The following is a 15278-nucleotide window of genomic DNA, read 5'->3' as shown; positions in this document are numbered from 1 at the left end:
TTTTTCACACAAAGGATGGTGGGAGTATGGAACAAGCTGTCAGAGGAGCTAGTTGAGGCAGGGACTATCCCAACGTTTAAGAAAGAGTTAGACAGGTACATGGATATGGCACGTTTGGAGGGATAAGGGCCAAATGCAGGCAGGTGGGACTAGTGTAGCTGGGACATGTTGGATGGTGTGGGCAAGTTGGGCTGAAGGGCCATGGTGTTACTCTAACACTCTACGTTAAAGGTTTGTGATAGACACAAAACGCAGAGATGCTGAAGAGAGTGATTTTCTCCAGCATCTCCGAACAAAATGGATGGGTGACATTTCGGGTCAAGACCCTTGATTGTAGGGGTGTGGGGGGAAGTCTGGAAACAAGAATAGAACAAGACAAACCAGGGGCCTTGTTCTGTACCTTCCCATACCTCTAGTTTCCCACTCCCCTGTCTATCAGTCCGAAGATGGGTCTTGACCTGAAACATCGCCCATTCCTTTTCTCCACAGATGCTGCCTGTCCGGCTGAGTTACTCCAGCACTTTGTGCCGAATTTCAGTGTAAACCAGCATCTGCAGTTCCTACTTCCACAGCATCAATGCCATTTGATACAGCTATTAACGTGCTTATAGGCACAGAAAGGTGTCACAGAGCAGCTAATAGATCCAATACAGGCACAAAAAGCTGGAGTAACTCAGCGGGTCAGGCAGCATCTCTGGAGAAAGGGAAATAGGTGACGTTTCGGGTTGACAGCCATCTTCGGACGATAATAATATTAATAATAGGTCGAACATCCAGTCTGGCCACTGCCCCTCTAACCAGAACACAGAGACGTCATTAATAGACAGATGGGAGTTACCTACCAGTGCTCCTGGATGGAATCCTGAAAGAGAAATGAATTAATTCAGTAAATTTGTTGGATATTCAGCCATCATTTTCATCACATTCTACAAAGTACCATTAACGTGGCTCATGCCAGAGAGCTTTACGGATGCGTTTCACAACCTTTCCTGTTCTTTAAAGGGTGACCACTCAACTGGAAATGTGTTTGGGAAAGTTTCTCCCACACTTGTAATGAGCCGATGAGAATGGTAGAAAATATGCCATCGTGCCACATACGCCTGAATGGAAGTATTATCCCACTTTTACTCTCTGAACATAGCTGATCGAGCTGATTTTCACTGGGACAGAATTCCTTTAAGTAGCCTCATGGCTAGCGTATGAGTCAATGTTGCACTTAAGTAAAAATAACTTTTGTATCGAGAGTCACTCGTGCATTGATAAAGGAATGATGGACAAAACGCAAGCGAAAGTAGATGGAGCATTTTTGTCGGCATGGGCAAGGTGGGCCAACAGGCCTGTTTCCATGTCCCATTATGATAGGAAGCTGTGTGACAAATGAATCCAGCGATTTTATAGAGAGGCTCAAAAATGACTCCAACATCAGGCTGCTTTGGAGAAAACAAATCAAAACTGCATTCACTAGGGATGCCGACCTAGTCTGGAGATAACTCGAACTGGGCTTGTTTCTGGAAGTTCTGGCTTGAAGGATTGTTGGTTTCCTTTAGATAGACACAAAAACCTGGAGTAACTCAGCGGGAACAGGCAGCATCTCTGGAGAGAAAGAATGGGTAGCGTTTCGGGTCGATACCCTTCTTGGGACCCGAAAAGTCACCCATTCCTTCTCTCCAGAGATGCTGCCTGTCCCGCTGAGTTACTCCAGCATTTTGTGTCCATCTCAAGTTTGTAGGTAAATTGGCTTGGTAAATATAAAAATTGGCCCTAGTGTGGGTGCAGGATAGTGTTGATATGCGGGAATCGCTGGTCGGCGTGGACTCAGTGGGCCTGTTTCCACTCTGCATCTCTAAATTTAAAACTAAGGTTAAACTAAAAAAGCTTTGTCACTGTGCCGCCTCATGTAGCAGATAGTGCTAGTGGATATTATTAAATATTAAAATGGAAATATTTCCTTTGTAAATTTTCAGGCACACTATATTGGTTTGAAAGGGAGGCGATGGAAAGTCAAAAGTTCCACCAGTGTAAATACATTCTTCCCACAGATATATCCTGCCTTCAAATGCTCTACAGATTACAAATTCATTACACTGCTCTGCCCCAATGTCTCAGAGCACGGTGATAAATGAGCCTCCAATCCAGAAAGTGCTGTTGGTAAATATCACTGAAAATATTAATTAAAATATAATTAGTGAGACTGCACTTTATTGCAGATTTTGATATCCCAGATACAGCACTTAATTAATCTGAGCTGTCAGCCACGATCTTCAGTGCCTGAACTTACAATGCACCGGCTTAGCAACCACACTTGGCAGGTACTTAGACACCCATTCCTGGTCAAAGATCGACATAGAATGCTGGAGTAACTCAGCGGGACAGGCAGCATCTCTGGAGAGAAGGAGCAGGGGTGACGTTTCAGGTCGAGACACTTCTTCAGTCTGAGTGACAAGGGTGCGCGCTATAAGGAGGGGTTGAGCAGGCTGGGTCTCTATTCCTCTTGGAGCGCAGGAGGATGGGGGGGGAGGGGAGGGGTGATCCGAAAGAATAAATACGAATGTTTAAAATCTTGAGAGGAATAGATCGGGTAGATGCAGTCTCTTTCCCAGAGCAGGGGAATCGAGGACCAGAGGTTCAAGGCGAAGGGGAAAAGATTTATTAGGAATCCGAGGGGTGACATTTTCACACAAAGGGTGGTGGGTGTATGGAACGAGCTGCTGGAGGAGGCAGTTGAGGCGGGGACTATCCCAACGTTTAAGAAACAGACAGGTACATGGACAGGACAGGTTAGGAGGTACACAAAAATGCTGGAGAAACTCAGCGGGTGCAGCAGCATCTATGGAGCGAAGGAAATAGGCCCGAAACGTTACCTATTTCCTTCGCTCCATAGATGCTGATGAACCCGCTGAGTTTCGCCAGCATTTTTGTGTACCTTTGATTTTCCAGCATCTGCAGTTCCTTCTTAAACACAGGTTTGGAGGACTATGGACCATGCGCAGGCAGGTGGGACTAGTGTAGCTGGGACATGTTGGCTGGTGTGGGCAAGTTGGGCTGAAGAGCCTGTTTCCATGCTGTATCACTCCGTGTCTCTATGACTCCAGAGATGCTGCCTGTCCCGCTGAGTTACTCCGGCATTTTGTGTCCATCTTCGGTTTAAACCAGCATCTGCAGTTCCTCCCGACACATCCATATTTGGTCAGCAGGGCTCAATTGAAGTCAATGATAACGTGCATTGGAGTCAGGGGGCAACAAATGGCGCCACGACGGTATGTGTTTACTTTTAACAACCAACGTCACCAGCAAGAAAACTGTTGGCGGGATGCAATTAAATCATTTTGCTGAAATATTATTTAATACTGTGGAGCAATTGGGGGATTTAACGTTCAATATGGTTGCTAATCAATCCTATCAAACTTAATGGATCCTGTAAACTCTTACATAGAAACATAGAAACATAGAAACATAGAAATTCGGCCCTTCGAGCCTGCACCGCCATTCAATATGATCATGGCTGATCATCCAACTCAGTATCCCGTACCTGCCTTCTCTCTATACCCTCTGATCCCCTTAGCCACAAGGGCCACATCTAACTCCCTCTTAAATATAGCCAATGAACTGTGGCCTCAACTACCCTCTGTGGCAGAGAGTTCCAGAGATTCACCACTCTCTGTGTAAAAAAAGTTCTTCTCATCTCGGTTTTAAAGGATTCCCCCCTTATCCTTAAGCTGTGACCCCTTGTCCTGGACTTCCCCAACATCGGGAGCAATCTTCCTGCATCTAGCCTGTCCAACCCCTTAAGAATTTTGTAAGTTTCTATAAGACCCCCTCTCAGTCTCCTAAATTCTAGAGAGTATAAACCAAGTGTTAAAAATTAAACCTGACATGGCGGGTTGTTGGGTAGAAGTTACAGTCATTCAGCCCAGGTCACCAGAGGTTGCTGTTTAGGTCTCCTAAGTGGGACAGGGGCTTACAGCCCCTGTCCCACTTAGGAGACCTAAACAGCAACCTCTGGTGATCTTGCCCGTCACCCAAAAGAAAAATCAAGGTCGAGGTGACCTGCAACCTTCCACTAATGGAATCATAGGATATGGGGAAGTACTGATTTTGCATGATCAGCCATGATCATATTGAATGGCGAATGCTGGCTCGAAGGGCTGAATGGCCTACTGCTGCACCTATTGTCTATGTTTCTATGTATCTGCTCGTGGGGGTGGGGTCGGATGTTATGGAGGTTTTAGGGCAACGAGGTCAACAGTTACCCAGCACGTGTGAGCCTGGTCAGGTTGTGTGGGAGCTCCCTCAGTTTCCCCTCATGTCATCTCAGACACATGCCCAGTCTCCCATAGCCTCGAGAGATACAGCATGGAAACAGGCCCTTCGGCCCACCGAGTCCACACTGACCGACGATCACCCCGTACACCAGCACTATCCCACACACTAGGGACAAGTTACAGAAGCCAATTAACCTACAAACATACACGTCTTTGGAATGTGGGAGGAAACCAGAGCACCCGGTGAAAACCCACACGGTCACGGAGAGAACATAGAAACATAGAAAATAGGTGCAGGAGTAGGCCATTCGGCCCTTCGAGCCTGCACCGCCATTCGATACGATCATGGCTGATCATCCAATTCAGTATCCCCATCCTCTCCATACCCCCTGACCCCTTTAGCCACAAGGGCCACATCTAACTCCCTCTTAAATATAGCCAATGAACTGGCCTAAACTACCTTCTGTGGCAGTGAATTCCACAGATTCACCACTCTCTGTGTAAAAAATGATTTTCTCATCTCGGTCCTAAAAGACTTCCCTCTTATCCTTAAACTGTGACCCCTAGTTCTGGACTTCCCCAACATCGGGAATAATCTTCCTGCATCTAGCCTGTCCAACCCCTTAAGAATTTTGTAAGTTTCTATAAGATCCCCCCTCAATCTTCTAAATTCTAGCGAGTGCAAGCCGAGTCTATCCAGTCTTTCTTCATATGAAAGTCCTGCAGACGGCACCCATAGTCAGGATCGAAACAGTGTCTCTGGCGCTGTGAGGCAGCAGCTGTACACGGCTGCCCGCGGACACATACCCACATACGTACAGTAGTTACGGACACTGCACCTGTACATGAGATATTCAAAGCCCCCCTGGCCTTGGGAGCTCCTCGTTCCCCTGTGAATGCCAATTAGCGGCAGCCATCGCAGTGGAGGGAACAATAAAATGAAGGATGTTTCTCCCAGACAAGCAGTAAAAATAAAAAATGGATGATTATCCTTGGACAGGGATCTGCGGCAGGCGTAAACGTGGGGCGGGGGAGGGGGAGGGGGTGGAGAGCACGGGGGGCGCTGGTGTCGGGCTCCATCACGGTCTGATGTACTCACGTGTATAGAGGCTGCAACTGCAAATGGGACGTCTTCTGAGGGGCCTGGTACCCGTAGGAATCAAATCCTCCGATGAAATCAACTGGAAACAGAGAGAAAAAGAAACATTATTATCCTTTCGCTCAGTTTAGTTTCGAGATAGAGCACGGAAACAGGCCCTTCGGCCCAGCGGGCAGTTGCAGGAACACTAGCTCCTTGCTCGACAGCTCAGTAATCATAAGGGGTTTCTACTACTGTTGATGTTGTTTAGTCTAGTTTAGAGATACCGTGCGGAAACAGGCCCTTCAGCCCACTGAGTCCGTGCCGACCAGCGATCCCCGCACGTTAACACTATCCTACACACACTGGGGACGATTTAAATTTATACCAACCCAATTAACCTACAAACCTGTACATCTTTGGAGTGTGGGAGGAAACCGGAACACCCGGAGAAAACCCAGGCAGGTCACAGGGAGAACGTGCAAACTCCGTACAGACAGCACCCATCGTCGGGATCGAACCCGGGCCTCTGGCGCTGTAAGGCAGCAACTCTACCGCTGCGCCACCGTGCCGCCCTCTTTGGAACGAGAATAATGAATAACTTGCAAGGACAAGGGGTCACAGTTTAAGGAGAAGGGGGAAATCTTTAAGACCGAGATGAGGAAAATATTTTTCACACAGAGAGTGGTGAATCTCTGGAATTCTCTGCCGCAGAAGGTAGTTGAGGCCACAGTTCATTGGCTATACTTAAGAGGGAGTTAGATGTGGCCCTTGTGGCTAAAGGTATCAGGGGGTATGGAGAGAAGGCAGGTACAGGATACTGAGTTGGATGATCAGCCATGATCATATTGAATGGCGGTGCAGGATCGAAGGGACGAATGGCCTACTCCTGCACCTATTTTCTATGTTTCTATGTTTCTTTGACATCATACGCAACTGCGGAAATGTATCCTGCGTTACATTGGTTAAACCTACACGGCTCCAGAATTGTGCTAAAACACCCATTTGTTCAAGATTGGGCATTGAATGAATGTAAGGGTTACATTTATCCAGCGTTGGAAGTGTTAAACCTAATTGTGCTAAAACACACCTTAATGTATCACTGTGTGTTGCACGAATACAGGGATTAAATCTATCTTTCCTACGCAGAAGCTAGAACAGTGCAGCGTCTCTATGCACTATGCCCGGCCTATTGCGGATGATTAGTTGAGTGAGAGTTGGCGGCAAAGATTGATAACTGGAGATAGGGTTACAGATGGCGAGGTGGATGATGGATTGGAGGATGTGTGTCGTGGCAGCGCCAGGCGAACAGATGGCTGGCCTTCCTTCAAGTCGGGTAACGGGCATCATGCATGCAGGAAAACCTGGCTTGTGTGTGCACAGCAAGACTCCGCGGGCAGCAGGGAAAGGAAAAAAAAGGCCAATTTGATCTAATTTAGCCGTGGGGGCTAGATAGATAGATATGCCATTTATTGTCACTATACATGTACAGTGAAACTGAAAGCTGCTCGTACTCAGTGCATACATACAATTTAGCACAAAAAGCAAGAAACAGAAAAAACAAAAAACAGAAGGGAGATGGGGGGGGGGGGGGGACATATATACATATATCATATATACATATATACAGATGGAAGTCCGTGTTGGGTGGTGTAGTCAGTGCATGTGTGAATTTGAATTTATGGTAGATATAATTCTCGGAAAGCAACTATTCCTGAGTCTGTTTGTCCTGGATTTGATGCACCTATAGCGCCTTCCAGAGGGCAGCAGGTCGAACAGTCCAAACGCAGGATGGGAGCTGTCTTTGATGATCTTCTTTGCCCTGCTAAGGCAGCGGGAGGTGTAGATGTCCATCAGGGAGGGGAGAGGGCAGCCAATGATCCTCTGCGCTGTCCTGGTTACCCTCTGAAGCCTCCCCCTGTCTGCCATGGTGCAGCTGCCATACCATGCTGTAATGCAGTATGTCAGCAGGCTCTCGATGGACGATAGAAGGTCAGCAGCAGGTTAGAGTCCAGGTTGTGCTTCCTGAGGACCCTCAGGAAGTGCAGCCGCTGCTGAGCCTTCTTGATGACCGCTGTCGTGTTGTCCGTCCAGGAGATGTCGGCAGCGATATGGACACCGAGAAACCGGAAGGTGTTGACCCTCTCCACACACTCGCCGTTGATGTGTAGGGGGGCTAAGTCGGTGCTGTGCCTCCTGAAGTCGACAATGAGCTCTTTTGTTTTCCTGGTGTTCAGAGCCAGATTGTTTTCTGAGCACCAGGTTGTCAACTTCAGGACTTCCTCTCTGTAGGCTGCCTCGTCTCCCTTCGAAATAAGTCCGACCACAGTAGTGTCGTCAGCAAATTTGACGATGCGGTTGTTGTTGTGGGCCGGACTACAGTCGTAGGTGTAGAGACAGTATAAGAGGGGGCTTAGCACACAGCCCTGTGGGGAACCGGTACTCAACCTGCGAGTGGAGGAGAGGTGGGGGCCGAGTCTCACAGTCTGGGGCCGGTTGGTGAGGAAATCCTTTATCCAGGCACATGTGACAGTGGGGAGGCCGAGAGTGACCAGTTTACCTATGAGAATGCAGGAGTACTGAGTGGAGGCTGAGTGAGATGCAGGTGGTCCGGACACTGAGAGCTCCCCAAACACGAGCTAGGGGTCGTGTATTCTCAGCCAAGCAACCGAGCTCAGTCAATTATTCAGGACAATTGCCGATAACTTAAACCAAGTGGATGTGTCCAAATTTCACTTGAAGGTTCAACGTTTTCATTTGAAGGATATTTAAAATCTCGGAGGTCACGGAAGGTAACACAGTCTTTGTTAAAAATAAGTCATTCTAAACCAGCAGTAATCTACCACGATCTGGCATTTACCTGCACTGCCTATACTCAGTACTGGAGATATTTATCACCATTTGTACTTGGATTTGGTGCAGAACAGTATCGGTGAGAAGCGGCTTCAGCCTCGTGTTCTGTTGAACGGCTTGTGCTTTGGGAAAAGGTGAACATTAGAAATCTGAAGGTACACAGAAATGCTGGAGAAACTCAGCGGGTGCAGCAGCATCTATGGAGCGAAGGAAATAGGCGACGTTTCGGGCCGAAACCCTTCTTCAGACTGACTACTTATTAGAAATCTGAAGTCTGAAGAAGGGTCTCGCCCCGAACCGTCACCCATTCCTTCTCTCCAGAGATGCTGCCTGTCCCGCTGAGTTACTCCTGCATTTTGTGTCTATCTTTGATTAGAAATTTGTTGTTAGATGCCTCAACTTTGATTCCCAATCTGTACCGAGAATCGCAATTCAGAGTCTTTGTTGGAATGGTCCAGTTTTGGCTGCATTAGTTGTTCAATTCCTAATGTCTGTGGGCGAGTTGGTGCATTGTTCCACATCTTAGCGGCCCTCAAATTCAAAAGGGAATTCCATTGTTAATCCTACTCCTGATTTTGTGTGTGTGTGCCTGTGTAGTTGTGTGTGTCTATGCGTGTATGAGTGTGTATGCGTGTCTCCGAGTATGTTTGTGTACGTGCATCAGTGTGTGTATATGTGTGTCTGTCTAAGTGCTTCTCTGTCAGTGGCTGCGAGTATCTGTTTGTCTCTGTGTGTGTGCATGTGCATGTGTGCATATGCGTGTATGTGTGTGTCTCTGTGTGTATTCATGTGCGTATGTGTGTGACTGTGTGTGTGCATGTGCATGTGTGCATGTGTGTGTGTCTCTGTGTGTATGCATGTGTGTGACTGTGTGCGTGTATGTGCATGTGTGTGTGTGTGTGTGTGTGTGTGTGTGTCTGTGTGTGTGCATGTGTGTGTGTGTCCATGTGCGTGTATGTGTGTGTCTGTGTGTGTGTGCATGTGTGTGTGTGTGTGTGTGTGTGTGTGTGTGTGTGCATGTGTGTGTGTGTGTGTGCATGTGTGTGTGTGCATGTGCGTGTGTCAGTGTGTGTGTGCGTGTATGTGTGCGCATGTGTGTGTGCATGTGCGTGCATGTGTGTGTCTCTGTGTGTATGCATGTGCGTATGCGTGTGTGTATGTGTGTATGTGTGTGTCTGTGTGTGTGTGCATGTGCGTATGTGCGCATGTGTGTGTGTGTCTGTGCGCATGTGCGTGTGTGTGTATCTTTGTGTGCCTGTGCATCCCTGTATGGGCTTGACTGTGGTGTGTCTTTAGTCAGAGGGTGGTGAATCTGTGGAATTCGTTGCCACAGACGGCTGTGGAGGTCACGTCAACGTATATTTATAAGGCGGAGATTGACAGATTCTTGATTAGCACGGGTGTCAGGGGTCATGGGGAGAAGGCAGGAGAATGGGGTTGAGAGGAAAAGAATAGATCAGCCGTGATTGAATGGCGGAGTAGACTTGATGGGCCGAATGGCCTAATTCTGCTCCTAGAACCTATGACCATTGCAAGCTTATAAATGAGGAAGCACGTAGCCACTAGGTATTTGTGCACCTGAATCACACAGCCGGCAACCTTCTGCAAGAAGCTGCATTAACATTTAAAGGTACGATTTATCATCACTTATGTCTGACCCCTGGTGCCATTTAAAGGACACAACCGATTGTTATGATAATACTTTGGAAAGCAAACTGCCGAAGTTATCGTTTGCTTGAGCAGTTTCATTACGTCCACCAGCTTCTAAACCAGGTTGCACACTCTGATAGTTACATTTGATGTATTCTCCATGGCAACGAAGAACGCTCACTGTGTCCACACTAACCTCTGACGGTGAATATCCTCCCCCTTCCCACTCCACACCAGAAGCCTAGTCATACTGGCCACCCCCCCTCACCGTGTGGAAACGCAGAACTGCCCTGTGGGGATGGCTGGCAGGCACGGATTCGATGGGCCGAAGGGCCTGTATCCCTAAACTGAACTGAACTAATATTGAGGTAATATTAATAATGGCGCGCAACAAATAGCTTTTCACTGTACCTCGGTACACATGACAATTAACTACACTGAAGTTGGAATAGACATATAGGCGTAAAGTGCTCAGCGGGTCAGGCAGCATCCAGTGGTGGAGGCAGGTTTGATTTTATCATTTAAAAATAAATTGGATAGGTATATAGACAGGTAAGGAATGGAGGGTTAGGGTCTGAGTGCAGGTAGATGGGACTAGGTGAGAGTAAGTGTTCGGCGCAGACTAGAAGGGCCGGGATGGCCTGTTTCCGTGCTGTAATTGTTATATGGTCATATGGTTATATCCTTAGGGGAAAAGGATGGGTGACATTTCAGGCTGGGACCCTTCCTAAGTCTGAAGAAGGGTCCTGACCTGAAACGTTACCCATCCTTTTTAGAAACATAGAAAAATGGGTGCAGTAGTAGGCCATTCAGCCCTTCGAGCCAGCACCGCCATTTGATACGATCAGGGCAGATCATCTAAAATCAGTACACAGTTCCTGCTTTTCCCCCGTATCCCTTGATTCCGTTAGCCCAGTGAATTTGGCCTCCACTGCCTTCTGTGGCAGAGAATTCTTCCCCAGAGATGCTGCCTGACCTGCGGAGTTACTCCAGCACTTTGTGCCAACGTTTGCTCAACACTCTCAATTCTGATACAAAGTCCTGACCTGAAACATCGATAAACACTCCCCACCACCGATGCTGTTTGACCCGCTGAGTTCCTCCCGTAGTTTAATCGTTACACCACTTTATGTCCGCAAACCCTCTCAAATGTAATGGGAGCACTTTACACCTACTCAAGATTGTTACACTGCAGAGCCTCAGGGGTGGTGTCTGACACAGGCACACACCTTTATGAAGGCTAGTTTAACCTTGAACTTGTCTCTTCTTTCTGGTGGATGTAAAGGACCATTTGTGCCGAATTTGTTCAACAGTAGGCAAGTTCTTGAGGTGGCCGGGTGAATATTTATCCAAAAAACGAAGAACTCAGCAGGTCAGGCAGCTTCCATGGAGGGAATGGACAGGCAATGTCTGTAGAAGGATCGCGACCCGAAATGTCATGTGTCCACTCCCTCCGCAGATGCTGCCTTAAGGGCCTGTCCCACTGTACGAGGTAATTCAATAGAGCTCTTCCGAGTTTAAAAAAAATCAAACTCGTGGTAAGTACGTAGAATGTACGTAGCTGGTACGTCGGAGCTCGTGGATGTCTCGTAGCGGCTCGTTACGCTAACGGCAGGTACACGGGAAACGCGGAAACTCGTGAAGCTTTTTCAGCACTGTGGGAAATGTCCACGAGAGCCCCGAGTACCTACAAACGGCTGTTACTGTAATTCTCCAAGTTCGAATCAGGGGAAACTCGGGAGAACTCTTGAATTACCTCGTACAGTGGGACAGGCCCTTCAGCCCATGCCAACCAATGATCACCCATGCACTAGCACCATCCCATGCACACAAGAGTTACTTGCCTCCCCTCGCTCTCTGTCCCTCCCCCACCCTAGTCGTCGTACTAGTTTCTCTACCGTCCTGCTGAGTTTCACTGTTTGTGTCCCTCGTTATCACCTCCCCCACAGCCAACAATGGACCATTGTGGGCTCCACCGTTCCTTGATCATTGTTGCTTTTTGCATATCTTTCATTCATTTGTTCCATGTGCCGCCCATATCTCTCGTTTCCCTCTCCCCTGACTCTCAGTCTGGAGCGGGGTCTCAACCTGAAAGGTCACCCGTTCCTTCTTGCCAGAGATGCTGCCTGTCCCGCTGAGTTCCTCCAGCATTTTGTTTCAGTGTTAAACCAGCATCTGCAGTTCCTTTCCTCCACATGGTGTTTTTGGGTCGATCGCCGGCTCGGCATGGACACGTTGGGTGAAGGGCCTGTTTCCACGCTAAATCTCTAAACTAAACTAAAATAACGAAACCATTGGAATTCCGCGCGATCCCGTGATGCTTCCAGCTGGAGGAATGAGGATACAGTCACCTCCGGAAGGTGCTTCCAACGTGACTAAAGAAACGACTCAGGTACTTACAACTGTCTTCCTCTTCCAGAAACACTTTACTGACGTAACAGGCGTAGACAAAGCCACAGAGCTGCAAAAGAACAGAATTTGTAGTTAGCCACCAATACAGACAATGTGACATTAATTGACTTCACTGGGCCAGCCAGTGAGTTGGAGGGGAGATGACTTTCATTACTTACAACAAACGGCCGACCAGGTTGCAGAATCCGTTTTAAAAAGCAGAAGAGACAGCAGTTCCATTCTACATGCTATCCATTCAGCGGAAAGACTACACATTATTATAATTGAGCCATCCACAGTGTACAGATAGAATCATAGGAACATAGAAAATAGGTGCAGGAGTAGAGGCCATTCAGCCCTTCGAGCCTGCACCGGCATTCAATATGATCATGGCTGATCATCCAACTCAGTATCCCGTACCTGCCTTCTCTCCATACCCCCTGATTCCTTTAGCCACAAGGGCCACATTTAACTCCCTCTTAAATATAGCTAATGAACTGTGGCCTCAACTACCTTCTGTGGCAGAGAATTCCAGAGATTCACCACTCTCTGTGTGAACAATGTTTTTCTCATCTCGGTCCTAAAAGATTTCCCCCTTATCCTTAAACTGTGACCCCCTTGTTCTGGACTTTCCCAACAGCGGGAACAATCTTCCTGCATCTAACCTGTCCAACCCCTTAAGAATTTTAAAGATACAGGATATAGGGAAAAATTATATATTAGTTATTAGTTACTTTAATTTCCTGTGCTTGCGAAAGGCACTGTTTGAATTCAGCTCCATTCTCACTGTGACTGGAAAGAAAAAACCAGGGAGCATTTGCTGGCAGTGTTCATTCTCCATGTGTGTGGTCTTCTCTGAAATAAATCCATGAGGAACATCCTTCTCTACGGCTCAGTTGATAAGAAAGATATCTGATCTGCAACCATTGTAGATGGTTACCAAACTCGCAGAACTGGGTCTCTGCGCATCCCTCTGCAACTAAAAAAGAGAATTGAGGGACTCGGGTTTGGTAGATGGGTGAATGAAGGAGCAGAAAGGGGCAAGGTGACGGGTGGGATGTCATCACCACGTCAAAATATATTCATCACCAAACTGTATTACTGCTAAGAAATTATGGATTCCCTTCCCATAACATCACCTCTCCATATTCACCAGAGATGCTTCCTGACCCACTGAGTTACTCTGGCTCCTGGTGTCTCTTTGTGTAAGTCAGCATCAGGGCGGCACAGCGGTAGAGTTGTTGCCTCACAGCGCCAGAGACCCTGGCTCGATACTGACCACGGGTGCTATCTGTACGGATCTTGTACGTTCTCCCCGTCACCTGCGTGGATTTTTCTCCGGGATCTCCGGTTTCCTCTCACACTCCAAAGACGTACAGGTTTGTAGGTTAATTGGCTTGGGTAAAATGGTAACTCGTCTCTAAAGTTCTAGGATAGTGTTAGTGCTCGGGGATCGCTGGTTGTCACGGACTCGGCGGGCCGAAGGGCCTGTTGCCGCGCTGTATCTCTAACTTAAACTAAACTAAATAAAACTATGACGAAGAAGAAGTCTGAAGAAGGGTTTTGACCCGAAACGTTGCCTATTTCCTTCGCTCCATAGATGCTGCTGCACCCGCTGAGTTTCTCCAGCATCTTAGTCTACCTTCGATAAAACAATCTGCAGTTCATTGCTTCTAAACTTATTTTCTACGCTGGACAACATTTATCCCTCATCCAAAATCCCTCAAACAGACTAAATGTGTACGAAAGAACTTCAGATACTGGTTTACACAAAAGATAGATACAAAGTGCTGGAGTACCATTCCTGTTCTCCAGAGATGCTGCCTGTCCCGCTGAGTTACTCCAGCATTTTGTGCCCGTCCCCCAAGCAGACTTTGTGGTTATGATCATATCAATATTCAACTGGTTATGATCCTATTATGATAACTTTCTACGCACAGATTGATAGCATCCTGCATTATATCTGCAGCTGCACGGCTGGAAGGATATTAGTTACTTTAATTTCCTGTGCTTGCGAAAGGCACTGTTTGAATTCAGCTCCATTCTCACTGTGACTGGAAAGAAAAAACCAGGGAGCATTTGCTGGCAGTGTTCATTCTCCATGTGTGTGGTCTTCTCTGAAATAAATCCATGAGGAACATCCTTCTCTACGGCTCAGTTGATAAGAAAGATATCTGATCTGCAACCATTGTAGATGGTTACCAAACTCGCAGAACTGGGTCTCTGCGCATCCCTCTGCAACTGGATCCTCGACTTCCTCATCCACAGACCACAGTCTGTTCATATTGGTGGAAATGTGTCAGCCTCGATAACAATCAGCATGGGAGCACCTCAAGGCTGCGTGCTCAGCCCCCTGCTGTACTCACTCTATACCCATGACTGCGTAGCCAACCACAGTGCGAACTCCATCATCAAGTTCGCTGACGACACCACTATTGTGGGGCGTATCGCTGATGGGGATGAGTCAGGATATAGAAGGGAGATCGAGCAATTGTCCATATGGTGCCAGTGCAATAACCTGGCCCTCAACACCAGCAAAACCAAGGAACTGATTGTGGACTTTGGAAGGAGTAGGATGGGGACCCACAGCCCCATTTATATCAACGGGTCGATGGTTGAAAGGGTCAAGAACTTCAAATTCCTGGGCGTCCACATCTCTGAAGATCTTTCCTGGTCCGAGAACACTAATGCAATTATCAAAAAAGCTCATCAGCGCCTCTACTTCCTGAGAAGATTACGGAGAGTCGGTTTGTCAAGGAAGACTCCCTCTAACTTCTACAGGTGCACAGTAGAGAGCATGCTGACCGGTTGCATCGTGGCTTGGTTCAGCAATTTGAGCGCCCTGGAGAGGAAAAGACTACAAAAAGTAGTAAACACTGCCCAGTCCATCATCGGCTCTGACCTTCCTTCCATCGAGGGGATTTATCGCAGTCGTTGCCTCAAAAAGGCTCATCAAAGACCCACACCATCCTGGCCACACACTCATCTCCCTGCTACCTTCAGGTAGAAGGTACAGGAGCCTGAAGACTGCAACAACCAGGTTC

The 15278-nt window shown here is 47.6% G+C and overlaps 1 protein-coding gene across 1 annotated transcript in view; it reads right to left on the bottom strand.

The window, feature by feature from the left end:
* LOC129709873 (sodium/potassium-transporting ATPase subunit beta-1-interacting protein 1) overlaps positions 1 to 15278 on the bottom strand; it is a 320616-nt gene that overhangs the window by 3785 nt on the left and 301553 nt on the right. The window contains exons 5-7 of the mRNA XM_055656507.1: positions 12244 to 12304; positions 5362 to 5443; positions 843 to 862 (exon numbers count right to left, since the gene is read on the bottom strand). Coding sequence (XP_055512482.1) covers positions 843 to 862; positions 5362 to 5443; positions 12244 to 12304 — 163 coding nt within the window. The remainder of the gene's footprint in view (positions 1 to 842; positions 863 to 5361; positions 5444 to 12243; positions 12305 to 15278) is intronic.

The sequence above is a fragment of the Leucoraja erinacea genome, chromosome 26, assembly GCF_028641065.1.
Source record: "Leucoraja erinacea ecotype New England chromosome 26, Leri_hhj_1, whole genome shotgun sequence".
Classification (NCBI taxonomy): domain Eukaryota; kingdom Metazoa; phylum Chordata; class Chondrichthyes; order Rajiformes; family Rajidae; genus Leucoraja; species Leucoraja erinaceus.
This window is presented reverse-complemented; position numbering and strand designations above follow the sequence as displayed.